Source organism: Ambystoma mexicanum, chromosome 1q (assembly GCF_040938575.1).
Source record: "Ambystoma mexicanum isolate Mex_15411 chromosome 1q, UKY_AmexF1_1, whole genome shotgun sequence".
Taxonomy (NCBI): Eukaryota; Metazoa; Chordata; class Amphibia; order Caudata; family Ambystomatidae; genus Ambystoma; species Ambystoma mexicanum.
Genome location: NC_090922.1, coordinates 804,751,142 through 804,770,965, shown reverse-complemented (window position 1 = coordinate 804,770,965; position 19,824 = coordinate 804,751,142). Strand labels below are relative to the sequence as shown.

The 19,824-nt window shown below is 48.1% G+C and overlaps 1 protein-coding gene across 1 annotated transcript in view; it reads left to right on the top strand.

Annotated features, from left to right (window-relative positions):
• Nucleotides 1-19,824, top strand: part of LAMC1 (laminin subunit gamma 1) — a 922,342-nt gene that overhangs the window by 230,343 nt on the left and 672,175 nt on the right. The window contains exon 4 of the mRNA XM_069641408.1: nucleotides 15,125-15,291. Within this exon, the coding sequence (XP_069497509.1) occupies nucleotides 15,125-15,291 (167 nt within the window). The remainder of the gene's footprint in view (nucleotides 1-15,124; nucleotides 15,292-19,824) is intronic.

The window sequence follows — 19,824 nt, the reverse complement described above, 5'->3', positions numbered from 1 at the left end:
AACGGAATGGAGGAAAAGGGACTATGGACTGGAATGTGTTGGTCACTACGGTGAGTAACTTACAATATAACCCTGGCAGGGGTTGGCATAAAAATATATGCCCACATATGGGAAGGTATAACCTCAGACAAGTGGGTCTTAAGTACTGTAAAAAATGTACTTCATTGAGCTTTTACAAAGAATGTGCAATCATCTACCAAAAAGGAGAAACATCCTCCCAGAATATCTAAAGTTACTGCTGGAGGAGTTGCAAGATCTACTACAAAAGGGAGCAATAGAATTAGTACCAGTAGACCAGGTAAACACAGGAATATATTCAGTTTACTTCCTACTCCAAAAAGATCAATAAATGAGACCAGTCAACGATCTAAGACCAGCAAACAGATAAGTCAAACCCAAAAATTCAGCATGACCACATTGCAGGAAGTCATACCCTTACTAAGGGAGGGAAACTTCATGGCGACATTGGCTCCGAAAGATGTATACTTTCATATTTCAATGTTCCAAGGTCACAGAAAATACCCCTGGTTCAAAGTACTGAACAAACCGTACCGATTCAAGGTACTCCCTTGTGGAATTGCCACGGCACCAAGTGTATTCACCAAAGTGCTCATGGCACATTTACGATGCTAGCCAATACCCAGTATATTTCCTTACCTAGACGATTGGGTTATAATCGGAAGGGATGCACAAGAGTGCCTAGCGCACACTGCAAACCGTATAATTGTTACACCGCCTATGTTTCTCAATCATCGAGAAAGTCCAGCCTAACACTAATTAGAAAGGTGGTCTGGGGACACTAAACGCAAACTGCCACTGCGTACCTAACCAGGGAGTACAGGCCTTGCATCGTCCCCCTTTCAAACCAGGCCAAATGTTATCAGTCAGGAATGTTATGAGACTCCTAGGCCTGATGGCGTCTTGCATATTCATTATACCACATGCAAGACTAAGAATGCACATAACACAACAGTGGCTATCGGATCAATGTTCACAAAAAACAGGCCATTGGGAAGATCTAGTGGTAGTCTCGCAAGAGTGCACCAAAGTCTCATGTGGTGGTCACCAAACAAGAACGTAGGAAAACTTTCGTATAGATGCAGTCTAACAATAACAGACTCGTCACTGGCAGGATGGCGGTGGGGGGAGAACATTCCCTTCACCTCACTGCCCAGGAGAATGGACAGCAACACAAATGTACCACATAAACTGGCTAGAGGTCCTAGCAATAAGAATGGTGCTACTTTACTTCACAAATGTCAGAAGGAAACAAATCCTCATACAGACCGACCACACAAACGCAATGTTCCATATAACTAGCATGGTGGAACTCATTCAAAACCATTATTCACCCTAGAAAATATTTGGTGCTGGTACATACAGAGGCACATATTCATACAGGCACATCACGTCCCGGGGGTCCAACTCTCTGGCAGACTCAGTCAGCAGAGACTGAATATCGAACACGAGTGGCAACCCCACACCAATACACTTCAATAGATTTTTGTGATATGGGGGGTCACCCAAAAATAGACCGATTTACAAAAAAGAAAACCTAAACCAATCAGACTACGCATCCAGTTTCCCCCAAACCAGGTCCCTAGGCAACGCACTATGGATGAACTGGTCAGGGATATTTGCATACGCCTCCCCCTCCACGCCACTCACTTGCAAACTAATACACAAGATGCACCAAGAGAGCCTAACAATAATTGACATTGCTCCAATGTGGGCCAGACAGCCAGCCGTGATACTCAACCTAATGCACATATCCCTATGCCCAACAGTCATCTACATCCAATACAAAGCCTGCTCAGGCAGAAAAACACTTTTTTAACACACCCTACACCTCCGACAACTAGCTTAGCAGGCTGGCTTCCGAGGTCATAGTTTGGACATCTCCAACTCCCCCCAAAGTGGATAGATATCATTCGAGAAGCAAGAAAACCCAACATAAGACATTGCTACTTCAACAAGTTGGAATTATTTGTGTTCTGGTGCAAAATAAACAAATCTAACTCCATAGATTGCTCAGCTTCTGGTGTAGATGATCATCTCAAGTACTTGCTAGACTTTGGCTTAGTATATAACTCAGTGAAGCTGCGTTTGGCAGCATACACCAAATCCAAAACCATCATGGTGCTGAGTAGTAGTGAAAGCTTATATGAGCAGCATTACACGCATATGCCCACCAGTGACGCACTTTCCCCCCCCTACATGTCCCCCCCCCCCAGGATGGGATTTAAACATCGTACTCACCCAGCTCATGGGATAAACCTTTGAACCCATACACAAAGCCTCTCTTAAAGACCCCTATTCGAAGAATTAGTCAACTACAAGCACCGTTGGCCTCTTAACTGTTTGTTACCATACATAAAAACAAGGTGGTTTTGAGAACACCTCCTAGCTTCTCCCCGAAATTAATTTCTAAATTCTATGTTACCCATTCAATTGAATTGCCAGCTTTCTTCCAAAACCCACAAAGTAAAACGCAAGATCTCTTCATACCCTAGATGTGCAAAGAGCAGTAATGTACTATCTTGACAAAACAAAGGGCATACCGAAAACACAATTCTTCCATCGCAGTAGGAAGAGGACAGGCAGTCGCCAAAGCAACTGTTGCACAGTGGATTATTTGCATAAAGGTTTACTCTTTTGCTAAGAAAACATTACTTTCAACACCAAGGGCTCACTCCACAAGAAGTGCATGAGCAACCCTTGCTTTCCTAGCAAATGTACCCCTGAAAGCCATTTGTAGAGCGTCCACTTGGGAGCTCAGCTTCACAAAACACAACAGCCTAGATAAACAATCAAAAGCAGACCCACAAGTGCGGCAGACGTTATGAAGGCAATTATTCAATAAGTCCTTCAGCTCGCCCACCTCCTTCAACAAATCCTGCTTGCTAATCTATGCAAAGCATGTGAATCTAAGCAAATGCACAAGCTCAAAAAGACTTATCACTTAGCAGTCATCTTTCTGAAGCTTGTATCTGCTTAGAATCACATGCTCCCACCTATCCTCCCCACGTAGGAGCAGAAAAAGGAGACATGCTAGAAAACAATATGAGGATGCAGACGTTTGAGGGATCATAGGTACTGTGGCGAGCCAGAAGAAGTTGGATGCACGTAGGATATTTAAAATGGTTCTTCATTAAATACAATTAGAAAATGCCTATCCATCTCCATCGCTAAGGGAATTGTCCCTGCCTAAGAAACTAAATTTCGAGGGGATTGGGTCCATATCTATGACAGTAATCACCACAGCTGTGCTGCTTTGGAAAATCTTTCTGCGTCGATACGCTGTCCTCGAGGGCCTCTGTCGAGCCGACGTCACCGGATGTTATGAGTAGGACGCACAACGCCTGTAGCCTCAGTTCCGTTTTTCCGCGAACGTGTTCACTTCGGAGATCTCGGCGCACCTCGATTCTACTGAATCCTGTTCTTTTGGTTCTTCGAACCTGTTTCTTCATTGAATATTGTATGATGTCTTCAGCTTCTTCCACCCCGCGGTCCGGGTTTAAGTAGTGTCGGGTGTGCATGTCCAAGATGTCGCTGAAGGACACGCACGACGCTTGCCTCTGGTGCCACGGGGAGGACCATGATACGGATGACTGTCGACTGCCAATCGGGAGCGTAAGAAGCGGTCGGTCGGTAAGGTGGCCAAGCCCCGGAAGTCGCGTTCCACTGGTCTTTCGAGGGATGATTCGAGGGGGGACTCTCCGCATCGTCGTGAGTCCGGGGGTTCTCGGTCTGGGAGTCGGTCCCGCCATTCCTCTGCCTTTTCGAGGCACTCCAGGAAGCACCGTCACAGGTCGCCTTCCCCGTCCGAGGACTCCGCCCGTCGGCGGGTTGCTTGTCCCAACAAGCGTTCCACTCCTGAGGAATGGGATTCCTTCTGAAAGGAGATGTTGGTGATTTTTCAATCGCAGGGCTCCGGTCCGTCTGCGCCGTCTGAGGACGCCGGCCGTGGCCGTACTAGAGACACCGCTCGTCCGCCTTTGGGCTTGAGCAGTCGTCGCGACCACTGGGCGCCTTAGAGGTCCCGGTCGGACAAGGATGGTTGCTCTAGACATGCCCGTTCCCGGTCCTCGACGCCCTCGAGACCGCAAGAACCTGTGATGTCTTCGAAGAAGACCTCGATGCCGGCGGCACCGAGGTAGTCGACGGACTCTCTCGAGGCTCTGTCTCTGAGGAAGTCGTCGGCGCCCAGGCTGTCGAGAGACGCACTCAGGGCTCCGCCCTCGAGGCCTGTGTCGCCCTCTAAGTTGTTGGCGCTGCGCTCGACGCCTATTCCCTCTATGCTTTTTCAGACGTACCCCTTGGCACGGTGGAACCCCCCAGAAAGGCTCTGGCCAAGGCTAAACATGTCTTTGTTCCTTTTTCTGTACCCTCTTTCAAGCCTTTGGATTGTATTTGAGGTGGATGAGGGGTCTGAGGAAGGTGAGGTTCCTGCAGAGGTTCCTGATGGCCTCCTTTCGGGTCATAGCCAGCTTGAGGACCTGCGCCAGTCGTTGCACGACACCAGTGGGCTGGACACCTCTCCGGAGGTGAAGTTTGGTAGGCCTGAGCCTGGCACGCATGCCGACTCCTCTTACCGGCGCCTGATGTCGAGGGTCACGGATTACCTGGGGTGGTGTGCCCCCCCTGGGGATTTTCAGCAGGATGATCTGACTGATATCCTCGACCAAGGTCCACCAACTGACCCATTACTGCCATTCCATATGGCCTTGCAGAGAAGGGTGGCTGCGGCTTGGACTTCTCCAGAGAGTCACCCGGCAATGAGCAAGTCCTTGCCGAAGAAATATCGCCCAGCCAGTGGCGACCCCTGCTACTTGACTACGCACCCCACTCCGGAGAGTTTGGTGGTGCAGGCGGTTACGGCTCCTGCAAAGCAGGCGTCGTACCCTACCATCCCTCCTGATGGGGATGACAAACGTTTTGACGGCTGGGCGAGGGTGGTGTTTTCTTCTGGGGGGGTATGGGGCTTCAAGCTGCCAACTCCGTTTTGTGCCTGATCTCGTTTCACGCACACTCTGTGGAACTGTATCTCCTTAGCGGCTGATAATATTCCCGAAGGGGAGGAACGGGATGGTTTTCTTGCTATCGTTCAGGATGACAAGGACGCCATGTGTGAGTCCGTTCAGTCGGGTCTGGACATGGTTCATTGCGTCAGCCGGTCCATGGCGGCGAGCACCGTAATACGCAGGTTTGCGTGGTTGCACAAGTCGGGGTTTGCTCCTGATGTGCAAACTCGACTCCTCAACATGCCCTTTGATGGTGAACATCTTTTTGGCAGCAAGGCTGACGAGAGCCTTGAGAGGTTGCAGACCTCTAAAGCTGCAACTAAGTCGTTAGGCGCTGCAATTCGCCAGCCTCTGCCTTTTTGTCCTAGGGGACAACAATGGAGGGGAGGTTCATTTCGATATTACTCGTCCTTTAGTAAATCGAGAGGAGCTGCTAGTCAAAGGGTCCACCGTAGGAGTGCCAGAGGTGGAAAATGGGGTACTTGAGGTGCCAAGGCCGCTCGGGCAGTTGCCTCTTTGCCCTCAGGCACTGCCGCAGCCGCTTCAGCTTAGTCATGAGGCCATGTCCCATGGTTCGCCGGTTGGGGGAAGGCTGGCGCAGCATCTTGTAGAGTGGCGTGCCATTACTTCAGATGTGTGGGTTCTGGAGATCATAGCCCACGGCTACTCTTCCTTTCCGGCAGAGGCCTCAAGACAGTCGACCAGGGAATCTCTTTGAAGAGTCTGGACCCACTCCTTGCGCAGGAAATTCAATCCCTTCTGGAAAAAGGCACCATAGAACTGGTGCCTGTAGCAGAGAGGAACAAGGGATAGTATTCCCCTTATTTTTTGATTTCGAAGAAAGACTGGGGATTGAGACCCTTCATGGACTTGCGCGGCTTGAACAAACTCCTCAGGAAGGACAAGTTCAAGATGGTTACTCTTTCTCAAGTCCTCCAGGCCCTTCAACTTCAGGACTGGTTGGTGTCTCTCGACCTCAGACGCTTATTTTCATGTGCCGATCCATCCAAAGCACAAGAAATACCTGAGCTTCGCGGTTGGTGACTCGCACTTTCAGTTTCGGGTCCTGCCGTTCGGATAGACCTCCGCTCCGAGGGTCTTCACCAAGCTCGTGGTGGTGGCAGCGTATCTCAGGAAAGGGGATTCGCGTCTACCCCTACCTGGACGATTGGCTGATCAGGGCGCGCTCATCCGAGCAGGTCCTGGATCATCTGTCCGTCACCTGCCACTCCCTTCACAAGCTGGGCTTCTCCCTCAATTTAAAGAAGTCCCACTTGACGCCAACACAGCGGCTCAGTACATCGGAGCAGTGCTCGACAAATCACTGGGGCAAGGTTTCCCTCCCCAGGTGAGGGCTCTTCACATTCAGCAGATGCTGCACAAGTTTCAACTTGCACATACGCTCCCGGCGTTCGAGTTCTTGAGGTTGCTTGGCCTCATGGCATCCTGCCTTCTTCTGGTGCCAGAGGCCAGGTTGCGGATGAGCTCTCTGCAATGGGCCCTCAAGCTCCATTGGTCGGTCCTCTGGCAGGATGTCGGACCCCGTTCAGGTGCCGCCCTCGGTCACCCAGGACCTTCTGTGGTGGGCCGTCGAAGGCAATCTGAGGGGGGGGGCTCCATTTTGACTGCCCTGGCCGGAGGTGACTATCATGACGGACGCATCCCTCATGGGATGGGGAGCTCATGCCAACGAGTTGACAGTCAGCGGTCGTTGGTCTCCATCAGAGTCCAGACTCCATATCAATCTGTTGGAGCTACGGGCCGTCAGGCTTGCCCTGAAGGCTTTTCTGCCAACTGTGCGAGGGAAGAATGTCCTGATTCTGACAGACAACACAGTGGCCATGCACTACCTCATCTAAAAAGGGGGGGGAGGCAGCGTCACTTCCTCTGTGCAGGGAGGCAATGCAGCTCTGGTTCTGGGCCATCCAGCAGGATGTTTCGATCTCAGCAGTTCATCTGGCCGGAGACGAAAATGAGACGGCGGATGCTCTGAGTGGATCTCTTCACCTCCAGTGTCCACCAGAAGTGCGAAAGGTTCTGCTCGTAGGAATTTCCTCCAAAAGGAGCCTTAGGAGACGCGTTCGTGGTGGAGTGGTTCTTCACACTGCTGCACGAGTTTCCTCCAGTCCCCGTCATCCCGCAAGTGCTGCGAAGGCTACGGAGGTTCGTTTCCCGGATGATCCTCATTGCTCTGCATGGGCCCGGAGGACGTGGTACCCGGACCTTCTCGACTTGTCCATCTGCCCTCCACGTCGTCTTCCCTACCGAGACGATCTGCTCACACGGGAGTGGGGGTGGGGTCAGGTTCTCCATCCAGAGATCAGGTCCCTCAACCTTCACGCTTGGCTTCTGAAAGGTTGAGTTACAAGGATTGGGAACTCCCATAAGACGTTATGGAGGTGTTGCTTTCGGCCAGACAGCTGGCGACTAAGTCCCTGTACCGTTGCCGTTGGAGAAAGTTCTGCGACTGGTGCAGGGTTCAGAATGTGGATCCTTTTTCATGTGACATTCCTGTGGTTCTGTCTTTGTTTTCGTTGGCCCCAGGGGCCTGCAAGTGGGTACTGTTAAAGGTTACCTGGCGGCGCTGTCTATATTTAAGCGCTCGTCTGAGGAGTTTTCCTATTTCAAAATTCCTTTTTCTCAGTTTCTCAAAGGACTCACTAATGTGTTTCCGCCGTCACCTTTCCAGGTGCCTGGTTGGGATTTGAACCTTTTTCTGAAGTTCCTTATGGGTGCTCAGTTTGAGCCTTTACATTCTTGTCCTTTGATGCTGTTAACCCTTAAAACTGTTTTTATTTGCGGTCACTTCCGCTCGCAGAGTGAGTGAGTTGCAGGTACTGTCTGTTAAGCCACCCTTCACTGTGTTTCATAAGTCCTCAGAGCTCGTCCTTCCTTTCTTCTGAAGGTGGTGTCAGAATTTCATTTAAGCCAGAAGGAGGTTCTTCCGCATTTTATCCTTCTCCACATCCTGTTATGGAAGAGGAGAGGCTCCATAGGTTGGATCCTAGGAGAGCTTTAAGTTTCTACATTTCACGCATGTTCCCGGGTCAGAGTGGATGATCAGCTCTTCATTGGTTACGGTGGAAGGCGTTTGGGACAAGCTGTGTGTTAGACAGAAACCTGTGCAGTTCCCTTAGGGACCACTGCAAAAGATTTAAGACTACAGGTGTTTGGCAGTAAACCCACTTGGTAGCAGTCTGTACCACACAGATTCACTAGGTAGCTGTGGCTGAGCAGTCGGACTTCCCTCAAGAAGAGTTAGGCAGTATTGTTACGCTCACCTGGTTCCCACAGGGGCGTTGATCGGACCCGGACAGCTGTGGGCTCCACCAACGTGATGCGTAGTGAAGAGATGACAGTCTGGACTGGCCCGCCTAATCTTGTCTGCTGGACTCATAGAAGTATTCTCCTGCAAGTGGAAAAAGGGATTTAGCCACCCGTGGACTTAAGTGATGGCCCCCCCCCCCACTGTTCTCGTGCTCCCCACTAATCACCTCTGATATCCCCTCTTGGTAACCTCACGTTATGTTTTTAAATGATGAGCTCTCCATCCTGCATGGCATGCAGGGGCGCGTAGATACCAGTTACTTCACTGGTTTGAAGGTACTGGAGGAGTTCCGGAGGAATATTGACTCCAGTGTCTACAAAGTTCTAAGAGTTCAATATGTCCGATGTTCACTCTTGTTCCATTCCCTCGTTAGGTTGCAGCTGGGTCCAAAAGAATATTGCCTGGAGGCAGCTGATGGCATTCAGGTAAGAGTCTGTATTACCAAACACTGTCCGGTAAAAGTTGCATGAGTTTAACTTGCTGTTTTCTCTCCCTTTATAGGTGCGGCATAGAAGGATGCGGCGAATTAAAGGGTAATACCTCCGATGGCAAAGCAGGTAAGCCTATGGTGGCCAAGAGATTGTCTTTGTCGGTTTTCTCGGCTCACCTTCCTTTTTGTTTTCACCCCAGGTGCTGGCTTTCGATGAAGGAAATGGATGCAGCGCCGAGTTTAAAGATGCGGTGGACTGGTGAGTATAACGCGGCGCTGCTGCTGGCGAAGCGACGCATGCTGAAATAATGTCCTTTCCAGGCTCGGAGATGTGCTGGGTCCGGAATCGGGTAAGGAATCAAATAATGTCCGTGATCTAACCTCTTCTCCTTTCTTTTCCTTTTTTCTAGGAGCTCCGGATTCGAGGCGGGCGTGGCAGAAGACTGGATGCTGACTTGCAGACACGGTGAGCGTTACGCTGCTGGATGCAGAATAACACGAAGCATGAGCTGCTGTTCGGGCGTGGTTTAAATAGCCTGCAAAGTAGTCCCAGGTAAGATGTTCCCCAGAATCACACCCGAGTAAAAAATAGTCCCTGTAATAAAATAGTCCCATCCAGGCCTCACGTTGGCTTGGACTCATTTGCAGCATGGTCTGCATAAGGTAAGTAAAGTCTGAGAGCCTGGCGCCTATGGCACCAGGACTGAATCCAAACAGCCCCCAGCCGGGGCTGATGGACTCGACCCGGATGCCCGGGGGTAGGCATCATGACAAGTATGCAGAGTATACACAATAGGTACAGAGACACAGTAGCACAAACAAACGCTGACCAGAGCGTTGGTGTAAAAGTATATAATTATTTATTTAAGAACAAACTTGTGATTTACACTAGCAAAAACGAGGTAGTAAATTCAGCACAGTCACTATCATATATACAACCCTATTCACTTATTAGACAAGTCTTGGTGAGAAACGCCACTTATTTTCAGACAGAGATGAGCGCTTAACATAAGATGACACTAATAAGTTGTAAAGAAAGGGAGGGGAAAAAGGCAGCGTTAAGGAAGCACACAAATTTCAATACTTTTACAAAGAACCACAGTAAGGCAGGATAGGCAGAGTTCTACTGGAGAGCAAGGAAGTCAATTGCAAGGCCCACTTTTGGAGAGAGCAAGCAGAAGGGGTCCAGGTTCACACAGTGGGGTTATGCCCAAAGAGTCTTGTAGATAGTTCGCACAAAAAGGATGAAATTAAAGTCAGGAAAAGTTAGCTAGGTTGTACCAGGCCAGCCCAGGTTAGAAAGTTGAGGCTTTACTGTCACCCCGAACGTTCTGTCGCAAGGGAAGGCAGGCGGGACACAGTACCTTAAGTGTGAAGGAAGCTCCAGCGGGGGCAGTTGTTCCTGGCAGCAGGTGCAAGTCGGCGTTTCATTCAGAGGAAGAGGTCTCACCGTGGAGGAAAGATGAAGGTCGTTGCATTGCCAGGGAAGAAACCAGCCGCAGAGTTCTCCGGTTAAAAGGTACTACCCTTCTCTTCGCGGTAGTGGTAAACCGTGGTATTCCGGTTGCCGGGGTGCTTGGCACGGGCAAGGTGGTCACGAGATGCTCCAGGAAGGAGAAAAGGCAAAACTGGTTATCCCCACCAGTCAAAGGAAGAAGACTCTCCGGACTGGATCTCCTCTGTCGTCGGGGGGGAAAAGTGGTGAGCCGGTTCAGCAGGGCTCCACCGGTGGTGTCGTCGTTGCAGGTCGGCTCAGCTTCTCCCTCCTCAGATTCTTGGGTCCTGTGGCGACTTCTGAAGTGCCAGTCCCCAAAGCCCTGCTTTAATGCAGCACACCCCATTCACTCAGCCTAGCTGTCAATCAACCATGCTAAGTGGTGAGCCGGTCGGCTCACCACTTGGGCCAATCACACAAGAGTGCGACTTGAGTTGCCAAGGTAATTCAGTCCAGGGTGCCTAAACCCCCTCCCACACCCCCTGTGGTACCCAGACAGAGTGGCACCACTTTTGGAGGCTTCTGTGGAGAAGCCCGCCAAAAAAGTGGAACAAAAGGCTCGACTTGGGTCGGAGTCACAGAAGAGAACACAAACGCCATTTTAGAATAGAGTCCTGGCAAAAAATACCAACCGGTGAATTAATATTAAATAAACCGGCGGTATGTTCGAGGCTATAAGAATTAAATAAAGTTAGTAGCCTCGAACAATGGGAAAATCCCATAGAGATATATTCGCGGTCGAATATAAAAAGTAGTATCCACTGCCCCCAGCCAAAACTCTATCAGGGGGGGACGTAGACGTGCCCCCTCGAACAACAGACCCTGGGGCAATCGAATTGCCCGACCAGTACGTCCACAATATGATTTGTACTGGTTTCTGGTCATAATTTGGGACTAGTAAAGCCAATGGTGACTTTACATGCCCTGGGAGACAGTAGTCCATCCCAGGGTATGGCGTCTATGTTGGGGGGTCGCTACGATACCCCTGGGTTACGGCACAGAGGGTGCTGTGTAACCCACATCAAAAACACATGAGACCCTATGGAGTAAAAGACCCCATAGCCCATAAAACACATTGAAAGATAAAGGAACACCTCAAATCATGTCCAAGAGTGGGAGTAAAAGAATCTCACTCTTAGCAGGAGAGAAAAAAATAAACCCCAAAAATCCAGCAAAGCTGCTGGGGGACTCACTAGGTTTGGGAAATTAGCCTTACAGAGAATTCTCCCTAACACTGTGACTAAGCAGACTTTGTCTAGATGGATTATCTTGGCAATTTCTGAATGTTACCGCCTGGCTGGTAAGGACCCTCCTGTAGGCTTATGGGCCCATTCTACTAGGGGTATGGCTGCCTCTACTGCCCTGCAGAGGGGTGTTCCTATTCGTAACATCTGTGAAGCAGCCACATGGGTTTTGGTCCATACTTTTGTACGACACTACTTCCTAGATCCTATCCATGGGCAGGATCTGGCCTTTGGCAAGGCGGTTCTTTACGCTGCAATTTGATTGGGCATTCTAAATTTCTATATTCTAAATAATTTTTCCCTCCTCCATACGTTGGTGGTACTTTGGGAGTCTGTCATAGATGTGGAATACGTCGGAGGACCCAATCCCCTCGAAGAACAAGTTACTCTCTTACCTGGTAACGTTCTTTCGATGGGATGGTCCGACATATTCCATATCGCTCCCTCCCTACCTGCCCCGCTACAGAATTTCTTATGCGATTGCAGCTTAAGTTTCTGCAAGGCTTTCTGTGGTCATACTGGCAGTGGTTTGGTGCCACACGTTCTGGGGAAAAAACTGCAACTGAGGCTACGGGCGTCGTGCGTCCTACTTATAACATCCAGTGACGTCTGTTTGACGGAGGCCCTCGAGGACAGCGCATCGACGTCGGATGCGGACGCCGAAAGATTTTCCGAAGCGGCACAGCTGTGGTGATTTCTGTCATAGATATGGAATACATCGTCGGACCATCCCATCAAAAGAACGTTACCAGGCAAGAGTAACTTGTTCTACTTGTGTAAAAGTGCTAGTCGGTCCAAAAATCAAAAGTATGTCCTGTGTTAAAGTACAAAAATTAAAAATGTTAATCAAGCCCTACCATTATAGAAAAAGAAGCTGGAGACCAGAGCACTGCGATTCTGGCTAAGACTTCCTTTGGCCGAACACGTGGGCTTCTTCTCAGGGTGGTGCTGTTCGTTCCAATGAAAAAAGGCTTTTATATAAAGTTGCTTTATGCTTATTGCGATTCTGTAACTCATGGCATACATTTTAAGTTTTAACCTCTTTACACATAGGGATCCTTCTCGTGTCCTTTCTCCAATTCCTGGTATGCTTTTCTTGTGGTTTCTTCTTTTAATCGGTTGAACCCTCACAGGTCCTTTCTACTGGTTTTTACAGTTCCTCTAAAGGGGTTTTCAATAGGGATCCTTATATCCTTCCCCCAGCCTCTTTTGTCCTTCTTTTGGTTGATCCTTTACCAGACGGGACACTTCTGCATCCCTTCTATTGGTTGCTTTTACAGTCTTTGGGGTTCTTCATGTGGATCCTGCTTGTATTCCCCCTGCCATTTATATTCTTTTTGTCCTTTATCACTTATAACTTGAACGTTCGGATTCTCTTCTATTTATTTTTGCAGTGCCTCTTATAAGGCCCTCCAGGCCTCGATGATTCCTTATAGTGCACAACACTCGCGACTCTCGCCAGTGTTCCCACTTCGGGTTTATCGGGCTCCCGTAACGCACATTAAAAGTTACTTCAATTGTTTCCCATTTCCTCCTCCCTCCCTATACCACCTTACTACCTTCTGCAGCATTGGACTTGTTCTCGGCTTATTGAGTTTCGTGCAGTCTGCCCCTGGTTTTTCTCTCCATTCTGTCCTCGCAGCATCTGGTTCAGAACTTGCTTACCTCTGCAGTCTCCACATACAGCGGTGGTGGAGGACTTGTGCATCCAAATGCGTCTTGTATTGGCTTTTGTACGTCTGCTCCAAGCCCACCACGGGAAGCCTGTGGTCAAGCCACCGAGCGGGACGGCCTTCTCGACCCTGCTCCTAGAGCAGTTTCTCCACTGCTTTGTCCACCTTCTGGCGCTCGCACGCATCTCTGCTCCTTCGATTCTCTCGTGCTGTCGCTGGCTTTGCGTCCCAGAGGTTCGTTAAGTGAAATCCAGCATTGCCTAAAGGCAAGGAGATGGGAATCTCATTACTGGTTGAAGGCGATTCAGCAGTTAGTGCAGGCATATTAATGGTCATACAAGCAGATAGTGTTTCTCTTATAGGGAGTTCCTCTTGGGAATGAGTCCTTGTCCCTAAGAGGGGAGTCGCTCCCAGTGAAGTTCCAATTGCCTAGACCCCTAGGGAGGGGGTCATGCTCAAGAGGCTCACCTCCTTAGCCTCAAAGGGGTTGGCTCCACTGTGGGGAGATTAGATGTATACCCTGGATTTGTCATAGTACCCGTACAACAGTGATAGTGTTACAGGTACGCCCCTTTTTTGTATCTGGAAACAATATGTAATGATCCACTCCAGCCACTAGATGGCATCCTATGCAAAGCATGTCATTCTTGGCAGCTACAATTTTCAGAGACTGTTACTGATGAGAAATATTTATGTTCTCATAAGCAGATGTTGTGCATAGTATGTGGGTGTTGTGTTAGTAACTAATGTGGAGTAAAATGGTCCTGAAACCGGATAGGGGTTGGAAGCCCGTGACTGAAAAATTCGAGGGAGAAAAGAGTCATTTTTCCGAAAACCTTTGGTCTTTTATTCCCTGAACATTGTAGCCACTGGCTTCCACACCCACCCCCACTCCCTTACTTACCTTGCGGCGGCACACAGCGATGTGTGCCGCCGACACACTGTATCCCTGCAATGCCTGTTCCCTTTCACTTCCATGACCGGGAACAGACGCTGCAGGGTCCTTTCCTTTATTTACTTTTTACGGGATCGGCTGCGGTGGACACCCCTGCTCACAGTATAGTGCACAAGGGTGCGGGGGGACTCTCCGGCAGCCCTGGCCACCGAATGGAAGATTTGGCGGAATTTCGGTCGTTTGGTTTTTTCGGAGCTTTTTGGATGATTCCCTTAAACCCAGTGTTTATGGGATGCAGTAGGAAGCTAGTTCAAGTGTACTTGGTTATCTCATATAGTTTGCATTTTCATGCTATGCTTTTTAACTGGATGTTGACCTTAACATGACACTACATTGGAGCATTACATGGGTTTTAGGTTGGAGTGTGCAGGTTCATTGGTATGAAGTCAAACCCATATGTATGTATGTATGGGTTTGGTGTACGTAGGAATTATTATTCTCTTTGGATTTGTGAGGTTTTCATGGTTGGAAATGCTGTTTCAAAAATTGTTTTAACGTAATGCATTTATTTAGTACTTTAATGAAGTTATTGATCTTCTTGATGCTTAATTAATTGGGCTCTCGTCCTGATTTGGTCCACTTATTTTTAATCATGTAGCCTTTCCTTTGCACTGACCCAATGTTACGTGGCACATTAATCCACTGAGAGATCCTACCTTTCTGGATGCTTGCAAGAGACCATCCGTGGGCAGGATTTGGTTGTTACTATTTTCAGTGTGGCATGTCTTTCCCAGCACAATATCCTGATTAAATGTTTTAGCCGTTTCTAGCAATTGAACCAGGGATCAAGGCATCTGTCTAAAAACATTAATGTCAGAGTTCTGGGGTTGTAACTGAAAAGCTCTGGAGTCTACCATTAACCGATGCATTTTGTTCTGGACCCTCTTTATATGAGATGTCCTTCAATGCATGTGACTGTATGGTAGCCAAACAGTTTCTTTAAAGCTGCCCCATCTATCCTCTTCCAATTTATAGGTGTAAGTGCAACGGGCATGCCAGTGAGTGCGGCAAGAACGAGATAGGCAAGCTGGCCTGCTTGTGCAGCCACAACACGGATGGTGCAGACTGTGAGAAGTGTCTTCCATTTTACAATGACCGTCCTTGGAGGAGGGCAACCGCCGACAGTCCCAACGAATGCTTAGGTATGTGGATATTATTCTCCAATTATCAGCCCCCTGACGTTCTCTTACTTTGCAGTGGAGTCAGTGTGTCTTTGCTCTATGTGCAGCGCTTTCAGTGGAGTGGGGAGGACTTTGTCAGCATGGTACTTTAGTAAAGTGTAATGGGTCAGGGTTGCCATTTCACTGAAATGCCAGAGATCGTGCCATCACCCACCAATAACGTAACATACCCCTTGACAATGGTGAAATCAAATTAAGTAATAAACCAGCCTCATTTTTTTTTTATTAGACTTTTGTTTTTCCAGCAGATATATATCCCGCACTTAGAATTGTGAAGGATAGCATGTGCCACACTTCGATTGAATTGTAAATGATAGCATGTGCCTCATCTAGATTTATGATTGGTAGCATATCCCTCACTTAGTTGGAATTGTGAATGATCGCATTTACCACACTTAGATATGTGAATGATATCATGTCCCTCAATTAGATGGAATTGCAAATGGTAGTATGTGCCACACTTAGATGAAATTGTGAATGATGGCACGAACCACACTTAGATTGAATTGTAAATTATAGCATGTTCCTCATCTAGACAGAATTAGGACTGGTAGCATATAGCTCACTTAGTTGGAATTGTAAATGATATCATGTCCCACACTTCAATGGAATTGCGAATGGTAGCATGCGCCACACTTAGATTGAATTGTAAATGATAGCATGTACCTCATCCAGACAGAACTATGATTGGTAGCATATCCCTCACTTTGTTGGTACTGTAAATGATAGAATTGCAAACGATAGCATATGCCACACCTGAAAGGAATTGTGAATGATAGCATGAACCACAATTAGATGAAATTGCAAATGATAGCATGTGCCTCATCTAGATAGAATTATCATTGTAGCATATCCCTCACTTAGTTGTAATTGTGAATGATATCTTGTATCACACTTATTGTTGAACTTAGAAATTGTACCTAATGTACGCCCCCCTGTCTGCTCTCGTGCTTGATCGCAGGCGCTTTACTGATGACCACCATATCACACTACTATGCTTACTCTCCCTTATACACCATCATTCAACTAGAACACAACTGTACTATGACACATTCGGTCTAGCTGTTCTCATAATGACATGACCCCACAAACTCCACATCATCCTAATAAAACACAGCTAGCTGAGGACTTTACGGCTAGCTTAAGCGTCTTCTCTGGCCTAACGCAGCCAGAACTCAGTCTGGGTGTCCACCCTCCATACTGAACACATCCAACTGATTTCCTCAGCACCACACCTACCGCTAAGAAGCAGCTATCATGCAACAACCACACCAGCTGCACACATCTGGTGCACCCACGCACCATACCACTCTCTACTGACTGAACTGCGGTTCCAGAGGGCGTTCAACCTACCAGCGTTTTGAGATCATACCAATGATACATAAGGTGCTATATAAATGCCAAATAACAGAACATAACAATGATAATGCACACTCATGCGACAGCATGGACCTCTTAAAGAAACAATAGTTATGCCTGTCATTTATCAACTTTATTGTGTGGAGTGAAACAAAAATTATAATATCTCCTGTGGCAATGAAGCAATATTGAAAACTCAGTTACATATTGGAAGCTAACAAAGGAATAAACCCCCTGCCCCCCCCCAACCAAATCCTCTCCCTAAACTTTAGTGTCACAGGGATATGGTTACTGCTCCGAAACGGGGGCTTGTGGTGCTGATAAGTAAACAATTTAAGGAAAATTGGCAAATAAGGTGTCACATTTCACTTAAAGGGTCTTTGTGGTGTTTCCTCACTATTGTACCTCATTATAGGCGGCAGTAATGTGATTAGAGGTTGTGTATAGTAATGAATGTGCAGAGTTAACTTTGTGTTTGTTGCTGTGATCATCTTGTAGCTTGTGACTGGTCACTGCCTAGTTTCTCTTTCCTATAAAATTCCATGAAGTGGAGCCATATGTGTGCGTTTCCATGAGGGTTGCCGTGAGGCTCTCCATCTCGTAACTGTCAAATGCTTGGTTGAGCCAGTCCACTTTAGACGGAAGGGTGTTCCTTTTCCATTGTTGCACTAAGCATGCTCTTGCTGCCAGAAAAATATTTCGAGGCAAATTGGGTAGCAAATAATAGTCCTCGTCTCTCCTTTAAACCCAGAATAGCAACAATAGAGGAGCATACGCTCCATCTTTTGCATTGCATGAACCCAACCCCTCCTTCCAATAAGTCTGTGCTTTTAGGCAACTCCACCATTGATGCCAATAATCTGAGACCTGTGTGCATCCCCTCCCAGCAAATCGGGCTGACCGCTGCATACATTTTTGAGAGCTTGAGCGGGGTCAGGTGCCAACGAAACAGGAGCCTACAATTCAACATTTTAGACTGCATTGCAACTGTTGACCAAACCGCCCTCTACAAGGTGGGCAATATCTCTCTTCCTTCCTGCAGTTCCAAGTCTCTTTCCCAGCTAGTCAGAGTGCAGGGGGTGGATAGATGACCTCTTGTTAGCAATGCTGTGTATATTTGTGACATTAACCCCTTTGGGCCAGTGTGTGAATAAAGAATAAGGGGTTTTGGGCCTCTTCAATTGGTCTTTCCAACAATGGTCGGATAGAACCCCTCTAAGCTGTAGATAGACGAGTGGGGGGGGGGATGTTTTGTATCTGCAGCACTTGTTCTAGGACAGTCCTGGACATGAACACACCTTTGTTTCACATTTGGCCAGCTCTGGTCAGTCCCGCTTTACAACATTCTTGGAAGTCTACCACTGGGTCTCTTATTGGGGGTACCCATATGCAGCTCAGTGGGGCAGGCCATGTAGTGATACCTTTCTTGTTTGCTCCTGGCCGTCATACTGCCCAGAAAACAGCCAATACGGGCTGAGACTTTATCTTTTTGGTAAGTCTGCTCTGGGGGACCCACATGCATTCTGCCATTGTGACCGGGGCGAAAGTGTTTTTAAGAGTGACCCATTGTTTCTCTTCGTTTTTCCCTCAAGTTGGGCCACCATTATCCTGAGCTGGGCTGTCTTATAGTACTCTTATGTCCGGGTAGCTCATTCCGTCTTCTTTCTTCGGAAGAACAAGAGTTTTGTATGCAATTTGTGTTTTCTGTCCTGCCCAGAGAAAAGAGAAGTTCCTTTTTCATCTTTAGTAAAACCTCCCCGGGAACCACTATGGGGGGGAAGGGCTTGAAAGAGAAACCGCAATCTAGGGAGCACATTAATGTTTGATGTAAAGCACGCGGCCCATGGTAGTCATTCTTGACCATATATTCAGATCTCTGGTGAAGGCGGCCCACAGTGGTGGATAGTTGGTCTCATATACATCGCCAAATCTGTCTTTTGAGAGTTATACCCAAGTACCTGATGCTAGTTATGCTAATTTGTAATGTCTGATAACAAGGGTAGCGCTGCTGTTTTTATGAATGTTGAATCAAAAAACCCTGAGTGCAGGCCATAATTTACGATCCTCAAGTCCGGGACTGAGACCTCGGGGGATGTAATGTATGCAAGGTTATAGTCCGCAAACATGGCACGTTTGTATTCATAATCACTCCTCTGAAAACCTCACACTAGTGTTGTGGTGGATTTCCTGGGCCAGTGGCTGTTACGCTCACCTGGTATCCACGGGGACGCCACCCAGCCCTGGTTGGATGATTTGCACTCTCGAACCCTCTCCCGGTCCCTTGGTAAGCCCTCTGGTTAAAGATGGGTCTTAATATTGTAAAAGGTGGATTCTCCGTCCTGCTCCTCGTGGCGGGGGCGCGTAGATGTGGGGGGCGAGCAGCGACCAAGTTACTTCACTGGTGCAAGCCCCCCTCTGGGAATCCAGGCCTGCTTCGACTCGTAGGTTTGTTGCTTTAGTCTTTATATGCAGTTCTTATGTTCCTCTTAGTTCGAATAATGTCTTGCTGCTTTCCTTTTAGGTATGGAAAGGTGTTTTGGTGTTGTCATGCAGTTTGAAGATGAGCATGGGCGGTAGGCGAAAGCGTGGTGTAAGCGATTCTGTCCAGTGAGTATTGCGCGATGTGTGGCACAGTTTCGCCTTTTATATTGCTAACCTGTGTCTTTTCTCTCCAGGTTGCGATGTTCCTTGCCGAGCGCCGTAATGTTCCAGCGATGATATTGACCAGGAGATGAATACCCAGGTAAGAATTGTGTGGCTTTCTTCATTCGGGAGGAAACGTGAGTAAACGCTTACTAATGCTGTCTTTCTTTCTCCTCTTTCCAGGTTATGGTATTCCACGGTGCATGCGGTGCCAGATGATGGAGTTTGTACCTTCAGGTGAGTGGAACTGAAGTCGGCGATGGAGTGACGACAGGATACTGTGGCAGGTAAGTTTCGTAGTGGTGGTTCTCTCTGCAGGTCCTTGGTTTCAGGTAAGCTGGCATCAAAGAACTGGACACAGTGAGCGTTACGCTGCCCACAGCAGAATAACGCGAAGCATGTTCTGCTGTTTGGGTGCGGTTTAAATAGTCTCAGGTAAAGTAGTCCAGGTAAAATAGTCCCAGGCCTGCTACACCCAAAGTAGTCCACATA